A 19,955-nucleotide genomic window follows, 5' to 3' on the forward strand; every position below is an offset into this window, starting at 1 on the left:
AGCCTTATTAATTCCCACAGGATTGGTACTATGTATATGAGAATATACTGGTGCTCTGCATATGAGAAGTTTTTTCTAAGAACAGGCTGCAATCTTCCAGGCTTCTTAAATTTTATCAAGATGTAATTGACCACCTGTTTGGCCTTCCTCTTAGCCTCATAGTCTTCAGGTAATGTGTATCCTGTGAATCTGTAGAAAGTAAAACTCATAGTTATTTTTTTGAAGAAGGTTCTATTGGAATACTGGCTATGACAGTACTGGCCTCATGCTGTCCATCTGCAGTAGGCTGCTGATCTTCTTCCTCCTTGGAACCCCTACTCTAGGGGGAATCTTCCTGTTGTCAGATGTATATGATATATGTTCCTCTTCTTTATAAAGGAAGATACAGCTAGTGTCAACATCTTCCCCTCATTTGCTTAGTATTTTGATTGAGAAGGCATTTATCTCTGTATAGAGTCCAATCCTGTTTCAGATCCTTACTGAGTGAAAGCACAGCTTTGAGGTGGCCTTGAAGGAACAACAAAAGAGCAAGTGTAGACCTATACTTATGAGTCTCTTACTCATCCACATGCAGTAGGAATGATTTGCTTATGAGTGCCATTAAAGTGCTTTTATCCCAACAGCATCCATGGATCCTGTTCTTGCAGAGAGGGTAAGGGACCCAGAGAGACTGAAAGTCAGAAGTTTCATTGGCGTCTCAATCTTAGGCTACTTTCACAGCTATGTGGGAACTGCAGCCAAACTGAGAAACAGTATGGAAGCATGTAGTTCTGACAGGAGGCATGTCAAACAGAAATCTGTTCCCTCTTTATGACACAATGAAGACATAGTTGTATTGCACTGGGTTAGTATTTTAACAATATTTACCCGAGTAATTAAATTATAGCTTCATATTTTAATTTGAGCTGTAAAGTCTTATAAAACCAGAAATATCTCCTTGAACAGTTTTGTAAAGGGATATATTGTCATTCAGAGAAATGAACCATAAAAGTGGTTTCTGTGCTAAGACTACATCCTTCTAAAACTGGTAGATGGCAGTAGAGTATCTGCTTTGACATCTTTAGATTTACTTACAGATGTTTGCTAGATTTTAGTACAATAAAAATCTATTTTATCTGTTCTGTAGTCTTGAAAAAAATACCAGTTACCTGACTAGCAAATCTTTTTAGCTTTGTGTTCTTAGAAGAGTAATCATATTTAGTTCAGAAATTATTGATTTGAAGTGTTTTGGTGTTTATTTTCATTCACTGACATAGAATTTTGCAATATATTTTTGACTGTATGACTTTTCTCTTTTTGAAATTGTAATACTTTGTGTAAAATTTGATTTTGTCGCATGATTTGTAGGGCATATTGCTTCTGAAATGAATACAAAACTTAACTATATCTTATACAGATATAAGCCTGTGTTTATTGTGTTTGTGAAGTAGCAGTTTTGCAGTAGCTATGAATGACTGAAGGCAAGACTTTTTTCCTCATCTTGTACATGAGTAAAGAACAGAAATAGATTTTGTCTTCCTAGAAATCTGTATTATCTGAGTTCCAGAGAAGGAAGCTAAAATCGTGACATTTTCTCGTTTTTATTTGTTCCGTTAATTTTTATTTTAATTTTCAGGTCAAACATGACTTTCTAGTAGTTCCATATGAAGCTACATGGGATCATTGATCATTGTCTTTATAGCTTTCAGTTCTCTTTAATCTCTCTCATAATTTTTCTAAATGCATGTGCTGTTTATTGTAATGTGTTGGTCAATATCATAGCATATGTCCACAGAAAACACAGAAGTATGCAATAGATAAAAAAGCTGAGATGCACAACTAACTTAATAACTAGGTAAATAAATATTGACATTTTAAGTTTGACCACCCCACCTTTATTAATATATGCAATTTGTATTTTTCTGCACTGACAACTCAAAAAACATGCAGTGTTTGAATTTTCCACAAAGAAAGCAGTTCCTCTAGGCTGTTCATAGGTATTAGATGCACTATTCCCAAATAAATTGTTCTATTGAATTTTTTATACAAATACTGTTATGATTAGTTAACCTTATTTAAAACAGACAGCTTCTACAGAGAATTGTGGTTCTGAATAATCTTCTCACCCCTCTTTAAACAGACATTATTGGTGATTGATTTTATATTTTGATTACCTTTCTTTCTATCCCTTTCATATTTTTAATGATGGTACTGTTTTCTTGCATTATGGTAGGTTTTTACACTTTTATAATTATTCAGAATATTTAGATGTGTATTTGGTCTGGACTAGCACATCATGTAAGTGCTTTTAGTTTATAATGTATTAAAAGAATATGTTTCAATAACAAAGGAGAGCATTCAAAGGCTAGGTATTGAGTACCCTGTATTATACATCTATGATTAAATTTTCAGTTTACTTAGTACTGTAAGTGCATACCTAGTTAGAGTGCAAAGGCTATGATTCAACAGACCTAGATGTATGCATCTGTGATAGCCACTTATAGTCTCTCTTTGTGGTCATGGAAGCATTGTATTTAAGGCAAGCTTAATCTAGACTAAGTATTTGAAGTTGATTATAGGTTGACTTGATGGTAATGTATATATAGTACAGTGAGAGGAGCTGAATTCTTCTTAAGCTTTGTAGTTAGCTCTCAAGGAAATTAAATTGAAATCCTCATTATAATTTCGACAACATAGACCCATCTATCTGAGGTACCTATGTAAGAAAGTTAGTTTTTCTATGTGCTCAATATGAGGGTCTTCCAAATGACAAGTTAACCCACTTAAGATCTGTCTGTATTGATTACATAGGAGACTAAGGTGGTAATATTTGTAATTTGTGTAAGTTTTAAGTAAGCTTTAAATAAGTTCCTAAGGGTAGGTGGGGTGAATTTGTGCTTGTCTGTTGTGACTGTGTGCCCTCTCTCAACTCAAGAATTATTTTGTCTTCTTAAATACACATTCCTAATCATATTTCCTTTGTCATCTGAATGGTCTCCTTATAGGTACTCATCCAGTCTGTGTTTTCATTCCTGTCCTGTTGCCTTATAGAGCCATTTCTGTTTCTCATAAGGCCCTCAGGAATGTATTCCTGATACTCCTCTTTCTTTTAAATCCAATTTTCCTTCATTCAACTCCAAACTTGTTTCTCTTGCCTGGAGGTGAAAACAGTTATGTGGAGCAACCGCAAACATACCACCATACCTCGGACACTTCTGTGATACACCTGGTAATTCTTATAGGGATATATATCCCACTCATGGTTTTATTTAGGTCCTTCCCAATCTTAAAACATTCTTTGTCCCGACCCATGCATGTGACTCTCTTGTTTTTACAGGACATAAACTGAAACAAGAAAGGTACAGATTGGGTATTAACGGAAACCTTTTCAGCACTACGGCAGTAAAGCAGTGGAACAGGTCGTCCAGGGAGGTTGTTCAGTCTCCGGACTTTAGACTTTTCCAAGACCAGGACAGATAAAGTCCTGAGCAATCTGATCTGATCTCAGAACTCATCATACTTCAAGCAGGAGGTTAGACCCTCTCCCGGGGTTCTTTCCAATCTGAATTGTTTTATGATCCTATTAAAAAAAAAAAATCCTCTTTCATTTGCATAGCATTCAGAAAGAGACTGATTTGAGAATACTGAGTAAACATTTTCTCAGGCTTTATCTGACTTGAAGTAGCACAGACTGACCAATACAATATTGGGTTTTGTGAGAATCAAATACTTACTCCATTCAAGTTCTAAAATCAAACTTGTAACCATAGATAAGCATTAATACGAATTACTATTTTACAATCTCTAATTCTTCCCTAAATTTGAACTGATTGCATGGATGTAAAAAATGGTGCACAAAACAAGTGTCCATCGAAGTTTCAGTCCCTTAGCAAAAGTTTGGGGTGCTGAAGCAGTTTAAAGGTGAGGTGAATCTGAGTATTTTGACACAAATCAAATGTATTTTCATCTGTTTCTTGAAGGTGAATGACTGCTCTAGGCTACAATTTGCAAAAAATACTCGGGCTGAAGGAGCCACCAGTACACAGAGTTTCAGCCTAACCCATTAAAGAAAAAAAAATTACAGTGAATTGGAAATAGTTTACTGTCATGGAAACTTTAGTAGTAAATTATGCTACCATCATACCTGTTATACCTGAGAGAAGAAATGGAATTAACTGGAGAATGTTAAAGAGTTTTCATGGACATTTGATGAAGATCACAGCATGTGATCAAGAGTTAAAACTTGATTTCTTTTGATTCAGTACTTTTACTTTAAGTGTGTCATTTTGAGAATGATATCCCAATATTTTTTAACTACTTTGATAAAATATACAAAGCAGAAACAGATATAGGTGCAGTGAAGAAAAAGATTAAAATAAAGGTTCAATAGTATATTTCCTATTTAAATTATATTGACAAATTCTGCAATTAGATAACTAGAAAGAGACAGCTAACCCCCATACACTATGGTTAGAAAAATATTTTATTTACTTGATCTTGCAGTCACTATTTTGCAAATTCATTTCAGCGATCTGGAGATATACCTCTAAAGGCACTTTAAAAAATGAATACCAGAGTTAATATTTTCAATTTTCCGTTTTCAAAAAGCAATCATATAAACTTTTGTGAGCTTTATAGCATGCATTATATGCAAGTTTATATGAAGTATTGCACACTGAATTACCAGTAAAAGTATATTTGATATAAATGTTTTATTTCTTAGCAAATGATGGCAGGCAACTATCCAAAAACAAGAGTCACAGCTATAGCTAAAAGAATGGTATCTGGAAGGCACAAATATGTGCTTATTATCTGTATTGCTTGTCAGAACATTTGCATATGTGCAGAATGAAAACGAGGAAGAATAACAGTAATGATAAAGATACTATGATCAAAACATTCATCAGAGAAAATAACTTTTTTTTTAAATTAAACAAGAATCTTTTTTGATATACACAATAGCTGGAGCACACAAAGTATTATTAAAATTTAATATTAAGTTATGAGAATGAGAGGATGAAATGTTATTTTACAAAACAGAAGCTGTAAAGAGCAGTAGATCACATTTTCTTTTAGCTATCAGAATACTTGCCAGAAGCCCATTTAAGCCTTTGCATCCACTGCTGTTTTCAATCCCAGATGAGATTTGGCTTTCCTCACTCGACCCTAACACAACTGAGCAATGCCTTTACATCCCTGCTGGGTACTGCATCCCTACTCCCATCTTCTGTGGGAGACCTCATAGCTGTCTACAGGTTCCTTACAAGAGAAAATGGAGGGGCAGGCACTGATCTCTTCTCTCTAGTGACAGGACCCAAGGGAATGGCATTAAACTGGGTCAGTGGAGGTTCAGGTGGGATATTAGGAAAAGGTTCTTCACACGAAGTGTGAGTGGGCACTGGAACAGGCTCACCAGGGAAGTGGTCACAGCACCAAGCCTGACAGAGTTCAAGAAATGTTTGGACAGAGTTCTCAAGCACACAGTGTGATTCTTGTGGCTATCCTATACAAGGTCAGGAGCTGAACTTCAATGATCCTAATGGGTCCCTTCCAACTCAGGATTTTCTATGATTTGAGATCAGAAACTTCTTTTACATCCATGTTGATTTTCTGCCATGATTGCTTATCATGCTTCTTTCCTGTGCATCAGAATGGACTGTTCTTGTGCTTTGAGGAAATTTTTGACAGTTTCTTCAAACTCTCCTGGCCCTCTTTTGCCCTCCAAAACATTTGCCAACTGGGTCCTGCTAAAAAGGTCTCTGACTAAGCTAAAATCTTCTTTTCTGAGATCTGGGGTTGTGATTCTACTACTGGCCTTGCTATCTTCTCTCAGGATTTTGAAGTCCACAATCTCATAGTAAGTGCTTATTATAGACGTTAAAACGATGGTTTTACCGACATTTTGTAGTGCTTCATAGTCCCTATCAAAACTGATTAATAAGAAGCTGCTGTTTGCTTCAGTGAAAGAAAATGAAAAACAAAAGAAAGCACTTCATCATTGCACATCTTTCAAGAACAGAAAATAAGTCAAAAGCCAGCAGAAACAACTTGACTTTCTCCCTCATTCTATGTAACAATTAAATAGTCCAGTCCTTAATACATTTTTTACTATCAAACTTCATTCTTTATTGTCAAGCAAAAGAGGAGAGAATAAGTTGTTTTGCAACATGTCTTTCAAAAAATACACTGTGAAAAGTAACTAAAATTTAGCTAATATGCCTTAAAATACCAGGGGATTTATATGCAGTTTAAGGGACCGACATCAATATCACTGAAGAATTTTAATTTTAGTGTTCTTTCTTTACAAGTGTATACATATATTTTTTCAGTTTATGTGTGGACTTACCAGGGTTGCTAACAGTGAAACACAGTTGTACTTAAAGAACTGGAAGCTCCCCTTCTTTCTGGAAGTTTTGCGGTTATTCTTTTAATTACTTGCTTTCTTTCTTTAATAAGTATGCATTTAAGTAGTTTGAGGTAGCATGAATATCTAAATGAAAGGTCCAGGTCAGATCAGAATGAATTGACTATAATTATCCTGAGTTTTGATGCCTGATAGTTACTGTATGTATTTAGTAACATATTCTGGTTTTTTATTTCCTTTAAATTTTTAATTACAGATGAAGCCTAGTTTAAGGCAGAGCTTGAGTTTTTACTCTAAATTTTGTGGAAAAGAGGCTAATTAATGAATTATACGCCTCATTAGTTTTTAAATTATAGTTGAACAAAGTCAATTACTGCAATAAGAAAAATATGGATTTTTTTTGTTTGTGGCTTAATATGAATGAGGCTCGAGTGTGTTCTCTACTTTAATATAGGTATTGTTTATGTTTTGATCAGACCATGATCAGTAATTAAGTATGCAGGAAAGTATAGTTCAAAGATAAATTGGAGAGTATTTGCTATTGTATCACATTTTTGTACTGAAAGAAGTTTGTTTATCCTTCTTCAAGATTGCATTTGTACTCTCATCACTCAGGTAATTTCACAGCTTCGGATCCTGAGCAGGTCAGTAACTGCTGGCTCCAAATTTGACAGAGAAATATGGTCTACAGAACTTTCTCCTATTCTCAACCTATGGAAGAAACTTAATCAGGTAGGAATGTACCTGATTTGAAATAACAACTTATTCTTCTTTTTTTCCTGGTAACTACATAAAAAGTAAAGTCTAAGGAATTATCTCAAATATTGAAACACTCGAAGTGAAAAAGTAAATTAAATGCATTTACAGGGTAAAATACATTAGGTGTTTGTAATTAGCTATGAAGTCTGTACGTGATGTAACAGGCTATCACTTTTTTCTCCATATGAAGGTGAGACCATACTCAAGACATGAGACTAACATCTTGTATGTGTTTCCAAGAAAAATACTAATGTATTTTAGATTTTAATTTATTCTTTTCATTTCTCTAATATACACAAGACAATGTTTAATGATTTTAAATATAAATGAAGTTTTTCCTGTATAGTCTAGAAATATGGTATTAGCTTTAAACTGAGGTTCATTAAAATCCCTTCTACATAGATCACAGACATCATGGCCTAAAACTATGTCTTGTACACAACAACACTGTAATAAGAAAAACCTTTCCCTTACTCAAATAATCGCATACAAAGAAGTGGCATGAGGTGCACATTAGAATTTGCCATTACATTGTGAAATATCTCATTAAATTCTCATTTAATCCATTCTAAGTGTATGATACATCATGTTTTTGTCAAAATAGTCCTTTGGTACTGAATAAGTTCATGTTGAAATCTGTGGCCTCTGAACATGGGCTGCTGTTAACCAGGTCTGTGATCCTGTAAGGAAAAGGATATTTCAATGCGACACCTTTCATGATCTCTTACTAACTAAACATACTTTTAGGTTTGCAAATCTTCTTTGCAAAAGCTCAGATGAAACTATTGCATATATGTATGTATACACCATCAGAAAATTAGAGATTTTGGTTGTAGTGTTTGGAAAACTGATAAATGAAGCCAGTTTTAAACAGCAAAATAAATTGCGCTACATTAATATCCATTATCAGCACACGTTGCTAATGGCTAGTTCTTTATAATTGTTAATCATTATCAGTGCAAATTCAAAGTACTTATTCCTTAAAACTTGAGTCATAAGTTAGCTGTGAGTATGCAGTACCATGAAGCTGAAGCCACATAGTTGGTGCTTCTGGCTGGTCCTTGGTAGTCTTAGTCACCCATGTGGAGGTAATCAGTTGCCCAAAAGCTCTTTGACAAGGGAAGCTGGACCTGACAAAGACCTCTTCTTTCACCCCTAACATTACCCTCAAATCTGAGATCTCTCATGATTTTGTAATACTTCACCTCAGTTCCTGACCTACAGACTGAATGACACTTAGGGTTATTTTTCAGGCTGTAGCAGGTAACTTTATTCTGTCAGTTGTCTGTTTTGCTTTGTTGTGTAATTGCTTCTTGTCTAAAAGCAACAGTAGTCTTGCCAGTTCTTAATTTTGCCCTTTCTCAATGATGAGTATGTGACCATCAGCTGTTGTTCATAGTTCTCGGGCCTCTCTTTTCAACCTATGCCCATCCTTTCAAGACCTTTGCTATCCCATGCTAAAACTTCACATTATAACAGCAAACACCTGGTACTGAATTCTACTTCAAACAGCAAGCTCTCCTAACAACTTAATAACATGTCTAGAAGGTCAGTACTGGAGCCTTGTGCGGTAAGTGTAAGACCTAGGTAGCACGACCTACTCCTAGCAAAAGCAATTTGGTTTTTTTACAGAATCATTGGGTACAAAAATTTTGTATATTGTTTCCTAGACTCCTGTGAAGACAAGCTGAGAGAGTTGGAGTTGTTAGCCTGGAGAAGCGAAGGCTTTGGGGAGACCTTATAGTGCCTTCCAGTATGAGAGCTGGAGAGGGACATTTTACAAGGACATGTAGTGACAGGAGATAATGCTCGGGCCTGAAGAACCGCCCCTGAGCCAAAGTTGACCTATAAACTGAACTCTCCATCCTAGTATTGTATTTAGACATATATCTGCTTATTAACCGGGATGCTATATAATCCTTAATAATGCTTTAAGAATATGCATTTGCGCTTGTTAACACAGTATATTATTAATAATTAGTAAGGCTTGAATGTGTTATAAATATGCCTTTTCTTTCCAGCCATGGCCATGAAAAACCGTAGGTCTCACATAGTCATGGGTGGTTCATATTTGAGATATTAATGTAGCCATAAGTTCTGTGTTTAGTGACTAGTCAAGGCCATAGAACATTTGATAGTAGATGGTCCAAATCGACTCCCTCAGTCTCCCTTTGGGCCTTGGTCAGGCCTAAGGGGAATACCAGTGGAGGAAGAAAGCCAGATAGTTTTGCCACACCAATTGAGTAATGTAAGCTGGTTTGTTTAACCTTGTATAAGCTGGATCCTCTCACAATGAAGATGGAGGCCTCACCTGTGGGTGGACACACTGCGTAGGATTTCCTATTTACTGGGAAGAGTTTTTCCAGACCTTAGCTGTGATGGGGGACTTTCCAGCTGAAGTGCAGTCTGGATGATGATGATGGTAATATATTTAGGGTAACTGGTGATGTGTCTGTCTCTTAATCACTATAAGACTTTTTTTGTAGTAACGATTAGATGCATTGCTAAGTATATCCTTTCATAAGCCACTGCTTCTTTTGTAATTCTTTACTGTCTTGCACTATAGTAAACTTATACACTTATTCTTTAAAGCTGGTGTCTGTGTTCCTTAAATCCATCCTCGTTACTGGGGGAAGGAGGCAAAACAGATTGGCAAAACACAGGGCAAGGGAAAATGGCTTCAAACTGAAACAAAGTAGGTTTAGATTGAATATTAGGAAGAAAGTCTTTACTGTGAGGGTGGTAAGGCTAGCACAGGTTGCCCAGAGAAGTTGTGGGTGCTCCATCCCTGGAAGTGTTCAAGGTCAGGTTGAATGGGGCTTTGAGCAACCTGGTCTAGTGGAAGGTGGCCCTGCCTGTGGCATGGGGGTTGGAACTTGATGATCTTTAAGGTCCCTTCCAACCCAAAACATTCCATGATTCTGTATTATCTTGAAGTTTCTTTGATTTCTGAATATTTTTATGCTATTAGGAGGTAATGAATCTAATCTTTTAAAGAGCCTTTTGGAATAGGAGAGTTTCTGACCTTGTGTAGGGTTTTTTTGGGGGGCACATTTGCTTGAGTGTTTAAAAAAATTTGAATAACAATGTTCTTTATTAAAATTAGTTTTCATAGTCTGTTCAACCAGTAATTGCTTTAAGCTTTGAAAAGGTCTAGGCAACTTTAATATTTCCACAGACATTGTGTACAGTTCTACATTCTCATTCTACACTGATTTCTTAATGAAGGCACCATGTTTGTTTTCAGAAGTTTTAAAGACCTGGAAATTGGAATGAAGAAAATAGTTAAATTGCTGCTTAAGTTAACAACCATAAATTATATTATTTATGCATGAATGGGCACGGAGAATGAGCTAAAATTATTTCCCAGGTATGAAGAAGTAGAATCACAAAAGCTGTTCTAGAAGTGTGTAAAAATTTTTTTTCCCTTCAATTTTGGAAGCATTTGCATTTAGCTCCAACAGGTCCATGTCTATGTTCTGCTAAAGACTCAAGAGGGGAATGCTGCATTCCAGGCAGGGTCTCATGAAACTGGAGTAGAGGGTGCTCCTAATTCTTTCATACTCCAGCCTATATTGAAACTGGGGATTGCCCTGACCCAGATGCAGGACCTTGCCTTTTGGCCTCATGAGGTATAATACTACTACTACTACTAATGATAATAATATTACTACTAATAATAATGTCATCATCATCATCCTTTTTATCTATTGGATACAGATAGTAGTAAAGTAGAGGTGGATGGGATAGATGTTGACAATACCTTCAGTTTTATATACAAGAAGCAAATATTAGTTTTCTACCTGTCAAACGTACTTATCCCCAAGGGTAGTTGGAAATAATGGTAAAATATCTCTTTCAGACTACTAAAACTCGGCAAGTGTCCAGTATAGGTATGAATTGAATCTAGCTAATCTATTTATAGATTCAAAGCTCTTTTTAAAAATCATCTACTTTTTATTCCAGAGGCAAAAAAGCTTGTTAATATGTAGACAAAGATTAAGTATGTTTTTAAGCGTTTTTGTTCCCATACTGAGTATGTAAATCAAGGATTAATTCAAAATGGATTATCCTACAAATACCTTGAAAATAGTTGTTGTACACCTCTGTGCTGATAGTTCTGAAACATAACAAAATTTACACTTGGCATAGACATGTCCTATAGAATGTCATAATCTATGGACATATTTTTATCTGTGCACTCTCAATGAAACTCCCAAGCCGACTAAACCTGATCCACACAGAAGCACCAGGAGGAAATGGAAGGGAATAATAGGGAGCAACTCCCTGTAGCTGGGAAGAGGCTTGCTCCCATTTTCTGACCTCCTCTGTTGTCTAGGGAGTTTTGCTGCCTTTCAGGGGCTCAGATTTGGGACATTGTGGAAGGACTGCCGAGGCTCGTCTGGCACTCAGACTATCACCCCTTCATGCTTTTCTACATAGCCCCCTGTCATGCTGCCAGGGGTAGCATGGAGCATATGAAGCATGACTACATGGGTCTGGGGATGGTGGTTAAGGGCAGGGGGCCCTAAATGTTCCTTCTTGATCCTTACAGTGAAGGTGGAGGACATGAGGAGGAGTGGACAGATCCTACAAGTGGTTGCACAACTGGTGTCAGCAACAGGGGTTTGGTGTTTATAACTATGGGGGACACTTTAAGGATTGATGATAACCTGCTGGAAAGAGAAAGGTTCCACCTGACTAGGGGGGACAAAAGACTGACCTTATTGGTGAGGAGACTTTTGAGATAGAAGTATCAAGGTAGGGAGAGGACGACCACAAATTATATGAGGAAGTAGTCAACCAGGTTAGCGGGCAAAATTAGGATATGCCACTTTTTACTGTGATGATGGTCAACCACTGGAACGGGGTTGTTGTGTACAGTTCTACATTCTCATTCTACATTGATTTCTTAATGAAGGCGTCACGTTTGTTTTCAGTTTTAAAGACCTGGAAATTGGAATGAAGAAAATAGTCAAATTGCTGCTTAAGTTAACAACCATTAAGTAAACATTCCATTCTCCAGAGAGGCTGTGGAATCTCCATCCTTGATGATAATGAATCATAGAATATGCTGAGTTGGAAGGGACCCATCAGGATCGAGTCCAACTCCTGGCCCTGCACAGGACACCCCAAGAATCACACCATGTGCCTGAGAGTATTGTCCAAACGCATCTTGAACTGTCAGGCTTGGTGTTGTGACCACTTCTCTGAGGATCCTGTTCCAGTGCTCAACCACCCTCTGGGTGAAGAACCTTTTCCTGATATTTTACTAAACCTCACCTGACTCAGCTTCATGTCATTTCCTCGAGTCCTGTCAGTGGTCACAAGAGAGAAGTGATCAGTGCCTGCCTCTCTGCTTTCCCTTGTGAGGATATTGAAGATTGTAATGAGGTCTCCCCTCAGTCTCCTCTTCTCTAGACTGAACAAAAGCCAGGTCTGGGCAACCTGCTATAGCTCTGAGCACTAGGCAGTCTCCAGAGGTTCCTTCCAACACCAGCCTTTTTTAAGTTCTAGGGTAGGAGTCCTTTTGGCTCATTTTTCAGAGCTATCGCAGTCTTTGTGGCGAAAGAGCTAAAATGGCAGATATACATTGGAAATGAAAAAGATACTTAAAATCTGCTTCAAATCAGTGTGATCCTATGTTGAAATTACACAAGCAAACTTCTCTTTTTATGTAGCTCTTCTGAACTAATACAGAATGTCTTGACATTTTCATCTATATTAACTTAATTTGAAAACATACATTTTAATTCTTGCCATTTGAAAGCACCCTTGTAATGAATACTGTCCTAAAACTGCTTCTGCAGTCTTTTTCAGCATGATTTAATAACAACTTAACAGTAATCAAATTAATTAAACTCTCATAAACCTGCCATTAAATTAAAAAAAAAAAAACCACACACTCAGATACTAACTGTAAGTTTGTGTGAAAGACTTGTTACTCTATAAAATAAGGTCTTCACTGAACGAGTTGTCAAATGTTACACAAATTTTAAAAACCCTTCCTGAATGTGGAAGAGTGGCCCACTACAGACTGTTGTCAGTGGCTGGGCCATGAGAGTTAATTCAACCAGTCTCTGTCCTGGTGTCCATTCTTTTCCTACATAGTCTTCTGCCATGACAGAGTGTAGATTAGGACCTATATAAGCACTATATAATCCCTCATTGTCACATAACGGGATAAGTTGGAAAGTAGCGTCCAGTGGAACTCAGGCATTGCCCATAACATACTACTTGTCAGAGAAGTACAAAAGTATCAGGATGCAATGGGATTGCGTGTTTCATTGTATCCAAATGGCTTTCTCATGAAGAGAGAGAGAGAGAGAGGAATCAGTGCTATATTTTTGTTGTGAGATGGTCACATTTTTTCCTTGTTTCAGAAAAACTCTTTAGCAACTCTATGAAAGGAGGCCCACGCATAACAAAAATTCAGCAGCAACTGCTTCAAAACTGTTTGCTGAATGTATGAACATAAGCTGTCATGTTTTGTGTCTTTTGTTGTGTTTGTAAATTGTAACTAATTACTTTCATAAAGTTGCATAATGCTGCAAGAAAATTGCAAAAGTAGTTTTGAAAATCAATGAGTTGTTGCTCTTTTAACTAAACCATTATAGAAGCATAGAAAATATCCTGAATTGGAATGGACCCACTAGGATCATCAAAGTCCAACTCCTGGCCCTGTACAGGACAGCCCCAAGAATCACACCATGGTACCTCATTAGGTATCTCAGCTTTAATAAAAGAACGATTTTTTTGCACAAAGGAAAATCTGTGAAACAGAAATATTGGGTCATTCTTTTCTGTATTTTCAGCAATTAAAAGTTTGTGTAAAAAGCAGTGAAAGAGTAATATCTCAAAGAATAGGCAGAGAGACTTGAAGGAGGAGGCAGAATAGATAGATAGATCAAAAGGCTAATGGAGTTTTTTAAAACCCACTAACACTGAGTTTTGAATCAAATGCAGAACTAGTGGAGGTATATGACTTTACTTTCATTATGTTTGTTACATTTCTTTGGGGGCAGTTTTCAGAAAATACTGGAGTTTGAAAAAGCTTGAGTTTAAGAAGGTAAAGCTCTGGAACAGCTTAGGTGAGACTATGAAGTCTTACGTTGTACTAAGAAAGCAACACTTACAGAACTGAAAGGGAAACTGATCAAAGTCTCAAAATACATCTGATTTAATATTGGTAACATAATATAGTATTTAATATTAAATATTAGAATCTATCTTCAGTTTCTTATGATTAGGAAAATCACTAAGTACTTCAGTAGTTCTTCATCTTAATTCTCGAGCAGGTCATGAAGATATTTTAAAGGCTGATTTGAGTTATATATGTAATGGATTTTAAGGGAATGTAATAAGACATTAAATGTATAAGCTGATATTGGCATTCATGTTTAATTTTCCTATAAAAATGACAGATGGGTTGTTTTATCAAATTCTCTGGGGAAAGCATTGGAAAAAGTGATGAAATGAATATACGATTTATAGGAGACTGTTATGTAAAGGACAGTATTGAGGAACTTAGAGGCCTTCTCTTTCAGTAAATTTGTTGTGAATTAAGAGAGTATATGTGAAAGATTGAGCAAAGCTTGCAAGTTGCAATGTCTTTGTTCTTTTTTTATTTTATGCAATTAAATACCTCAATAAGAAACTATCAACTGGTTTATGCAAGTTTTACATTACAATTTACATATACTCAGCAAACTATGGGCTCAGAAAAACTGAAGTGAAACTGGTACTCTGATTTTAGAATGCATGCAAAATAAAAACACAAAGCATAACAATTCTAAATACTGTATGCTTCTTATAGTTTGAACAGTAAGTAATTTTGTGGTATACCTTTTTAACAATGTGGGAAGGAAGACTTTATCCTTCATTTCTTTGTCAGTCATAAACCAAAGTACTCATCTTTCACTTAGCTTTTCTCATATTTTAGCTTGGTAGTTTAGTGCAGTATGATCTTGAAATGAAAAATATGAAAGTTCTGACAAACGTACAGTGCCTGGGAAAGATAATAGAGGTAGATATCCTGTGTGTTCTGGAAAGCAGGACGCCATGTGACAATTCAGAAGTTTATTTAATCTGAAAAATAGTCAAAACTACTTGTTATTTTAAGAAGAGATATTTCAGAGAAAGTAAAATCAAATTTTACCTGTAATAAACTACTACAAAATGAAATAGCAAAAAATTTTTTCCTCAAAGATGTGGGATTTCTTTTTGCATTTGTGCCATGTAGAATTTTCCAATAAAGTTTTTAATTCTATAACTGGAATTCATTGCAACCACTTGTCACATGTCAGGTTGGCAGTTTCTGAACACATGCTAAATATATTTATGTAATAAGCTGCATATGAATTAAGATTTGCAAAATAATACCATCTCTTGAAATTATTGAATAAATTTGGGTTTTCAGTGGCTGTAATGGAAGGGGGAAGTAAGTAGTGAAAATGGCAATGTGAGAGCAGCACTACCTCTCAGAGTCTGTTACCCAAGATTTACACGTAATATTATACTTATTTTGTATTTATTATTCTTTTTAATTTGCTTCCATGTTGAACTAGTCTTACCAAAGCAAGAACTATATCTGGCAGCATAGTTTATAGTACCAAATAAAATCTGGTTATGCTGAGTACAGCACTGCTTTTTGTATTGACACATTAATACAAATACTAAAAGCAGTGATTTAGCTAAGTAAAGATTTTTCAGAAATTCAAGTACTTTTGAAGGAACTGGGTAGACAGAGTTGTCTCCGAAGAGTGATGTCTTTATTGAACATTTCAGAGACACTACTGAAAGTATCACTATAGTTTTAATCCAGTGTCAGAAAAAGGATGATATTCAGTATTAATTCAAAGCTAACAAGGTCATATGAAGTAATACAAATGAAACAAATAATATGTTGTATAACGCTATAGTTTCCCTGAGTTTATTAACTGGATATCACATATTCTTTTTTAGAATTCTAACCTGATCCATCAGAAGGTGTCTCCTCCTGCAGAGCAACAAGGATCTCCAGTCTTATCCTTCATTACTCTGGAACAATTCAGTGCAATTCGCCTTGTGCAAAGTGTCCATCAGTCTCTTGCTTCTTTAAGTAAAGTCATCAGAGGTACCTCATTACTGAGTTCTGAAGTACAAAGACTAGCAAGTGCTCTGTTAAACCAGAAGGTAATTTTGTAATTTTGTATACGTTATAATGCATGATATAAAAAGCCAAGGAAAGTGAACAAATTCTGATACACATTTTCATGTCACCATTTGTTCTAAGCTCTTTTATTGATAAAGACTCTAAAATTGAGTTCTTTTATTGATAGTAAGTCTTGAACAGAATCAGGATTTTTCTGGAAAATTTTTCAAAAAAGTGTTGCTTCACGTACTTGCAGAAGTTTTTGAATATATTGTCCTTTTATCAAGTTTTCTCTTAAAGACAATTCCAATAAGGTTAGAAGTTGTGGAATGCTATTTCAATTTCAAATACCAAGTCATGTTTGATAAGTCAAATGTATTAGCCAGTAGAACATGTAAATCTGTCCCTTTACTTATTTTTTTACATTTTCTTAAAATTTAAGTTATAATCACAATTCACTCTCTGCATTTATTCAGTGTGGAGTATTGCCATATCACACCAGACGAGCTGTACCTATCATACCAACCTATCATCTCACCCTATATTCTTGATAAGATGAGAAAAGCAATCGGAATTTGCACATGTACTCTCTCCATCTTTTTTGGCATCAAACTGGGCATATTTATAAACTGGTACAATTAGTGACTGCAAATTTACATACTCCATCATTAATAGCCAGATAATTGGATTACAAAGATAGTCAAACATGGATTTGACCTGAAACTCTGGTTTTGTTTCACCTGAAGCAATTGATAAATTCTGCATAGATATTGAGATTTGTTCTGCAGTGAATGGTAATTCCTATTTATATCTTGTTTATCTTCATTGGAAGAACAAGTACTGTTAAAAAACTTTTTATGCATTTATTATTCTATCAAAACGATTATTAAATTTGTTGTCTTTTTAGATTCACAAGACAGCATTTATTAGCAAAATTGCAGTAAAATTAGAATAAATTAATGTTTTCATGTTAGCAATCTCATTTCCTTTTTAAACATGTTTTGACTGTGTGGTAGAAATTGGTGCTATGTACAAGTCATAGCGAATGTAAATGATACGTGTAATGGTCATTCTTTAGTACTTACAGTTATATTTCTTGTTACTGAGCAAGAGAGAATGACTTGCTTGTGTGCTTAAGATGCACTCAAATTGGAAGCAGCAGGAGCTATGAAACTGATCACTGTCACAAAAATGTAGTTAAAAATTCTATGCATTTTTACCTCTGACAAACATCAGTTCAGTGCTTCATGATGTATTCAGCGAAGTGTTTCTGTCATTTCATCTGCTTACTTACCCACTTACCTTGACACAGATCACTTGACTGGATTGTGACTGTATAGCAATCTTTTCAGCAGCCTTCCAGAGAGGCTAATGACACATTCTTGGCATGGCAGCTAAACCTCAAGACAGCTAAACCTCACTATATTTATCATCCTAAAATGATTTGTTTCATGGATCTTCTATACACTGTTCTTATTTAGTGTTTTCATGTGTTATGTAACAAAAGACTATTTTTAAAAACCTGTATTTTAAAAGCACCAAGACTGTAGTTCTTTTAAGATTATAGCACCTGAAGAAACTGCTAGATTAATAGAAATGAAAAATGAGGAAATGTACTACTTCTAAGTTTTCAGCAATGTGCTTTATTTGTGTAAAATTGATATATTAGCCCCACAGAAGCCACTGTGAAGAAAATTAACTCTACCCCAGCCAAAACGAGCAGAAGTATACATCTGAAATATGCTTACATAATAAAAATTAGCTAAGCTATTTCTTTAAACTTAGAGTAATTTAGAGTGATATATTAGCAATGTTAGGTGAATACCTTCTAAATGATAGATTGGTGAGCTGTCTGTAAATGCATATCTAACAAAGAGGTCTACAAAAATGCAAGGTTAAGAGTTTAAAATAAAAAAAAAGTTTCAAAAAACCATAATTACGAAAAAAATGTGCAGTTAACTGTGCTTTATTAGTTGACTTGAATGTGTTCTAATTTATTCGATTCATTCTTAACTAGTGTCCCCAGACCTAGTTATGTTCTAGTTTTTATCTGTAAAAGGTACACATGGAGTATTTACTTTGAAAGATACCTTCTCTTACAAACTTACGTAATCAGATTTTGAAAATCTGTTCAGTGTGTGTGCTGTGAAAACCTGAACCTCCTTGAAAATGCAGCGGTAAATATTAAAAGGATAAACTGTTTATTCTATTCAGCATCTTCAATATTGTGCAGTATTCTACAGGTAATGATTTACATCAGTTCTCTTTCTCTTAAGTAGGAGAATCTTGCAGAATCACTTTCCCTGTACTTTACAGGTTCCTGTGGAGTAGGTAAAATTAATGTTTTTACACTTGTTTTATAAAGAGGAAATCTAACAGAGGACCTTCTAAGCCTTTCATTTTGAAGTCGGTGAGAAATTTGTATGGGGAGGTCTTGTAGGATTTTATTCTCAGGTTTTGCTCTACAAAAACTGTAAAGTGATGAGAAAATAATCATGCAGAGGAATTGTACCAGCTTCTCTTCACCACCACATAGCCACACAACTGCCTGTTCAAGTCTGAGGAGGCAGCAGCAAAGGAGTGGGGAGCTGTGGCTGCTCTTGAAAGATGACATTGTGGCTTTTCAGGAAATAATCTGCTTAGGCCTTTTTGAATTGTTCATGGAAAAAACTGATGTTTCCTTATTGAATACCAGAGGTTCTTGAAGGTTCCTCGTCAGCACTGTATCTGTGTGGGCCACAAGAAGAATTAGCAGGAACATGACCTTTCTATTAGTGGTTGTATATTTTGGTCATTTTATTACTCGTATTTCCTTTTTTATTTGTAGCTATATTTGATCTCCAGATTGTTTAATTTCATTCAAATTGCTAGTTTAAAACATAATGGATTTGAAATGGATACTTTCAGTAAATATATTTTTATTTCAGTGTCCTGTCACATGGCAAAGCAAGTGGGAAGGTCCAGAAGATCCTTTACAATATCTTAGGAGTCTTGTTGCTCGAGCGCTTGCTATACAGGTAATTTTAAAGGGTCATTTATTTACCATAGTATACTGGTATTCAGTGACACAGTATATCATATAAATTACTCTACAGTAGACCTTTACAAATACCAATCCCAAAGAGTTGTAGATGTGTGAAAAGGCATGTAAAAATTTAAAGGAGTAATATGGTAATATTGTTGGCTGCTTCACAACCGATTTACACCTTAGATTTTAGTCATTAGTCTTTATGATGAACTAGGGGGGAAAGAAAATTTATGCAGATGAAACTTTACATCTGTGTCAGCACACACTCTTTCATCTGGTAGAGAGATGCCTATCAAGGCATAAATGAAGCATTTCTAATAGAGGTAATGTAGACGACTAGTCTTTAAAGCAAATAATGAAAACATCTGCATTCTCCAGGTTTACAAGAGGCTATAATAGAAGGTGCACTATGACAACAACTTTGTCAGTTTACAGTCTGACAGTGAAGAGGATAATTTTTTGTTAAGATAGATCTATGTGTACTTTGATTGACAGAAGCAGTGTATTTAAGATAATAGGCAGATGAAAAAAAAGTCATTCATCTAAATTAACTAGTTTTTAAGGAAATAGGTTTCATCATGTTGCATACAGAGAGAGAAAACTGTGAGAACCTTCCAGAGAGGTAGGAAGGACAGATCTTTATTATATCCGGGTAATAAATAGAAAGCTTACGGTTTTGACTTCGATTAACA

The 19,955-nt window shown here is 35.5% G+C and overlaps 1 protein-coding gene across 4 annotated transcripts in view; it reads left to right on the forward strand.

Annotated features, from left to right (window-relative positions):
- DYNC2H1 (dynein cytoplasmic 2 heavy chain 1) overlaps positions 1 to 19,955 on the forward strand; it is a 161,963-nt gene that overhangs the window by 112,889 nt on the left and 29,119 nt on the right. For all 4 annotated transcript variants that reach the window (XM_039385508.1, XM_039385502.1, XM_039385505.1 and 1 more), the window contains 3 exons: positions 6,959 to 7,075; positions 16,067 to 16,276; positions 19,163 to 19,252. In XM_039385508.1, the coding sequence (XP_039241442.1) occupies positions 6,959 to 7,075; positions 16,067 to 16,276; positions 19,163 to 19,252 (417 nt within the window). The remainder of the gene's footprint in view (positions 1 to 6,958; positions 7,076 to 16,066; positions 16,277 to 19,162; positions 19,253 to 19,955) is intronic.

Source organism: Pipra filicauda, unplaced genomic scaffold, assembly GCF_003945595.2.
Source record: "Pipra filicauda isolate LSUMZ 115617 unplaced genomic scaffold, ASM394559v2 scaffold117_size3949168_pilon, whole genome shotgun sequence".
Classification (NCBI taxonomy): domain Eukaryota; kingdom Metazoa; phylum Chordata; class Aves; order Passeriformes; family Pipridae; genus Pipra; species Pipra filicauda.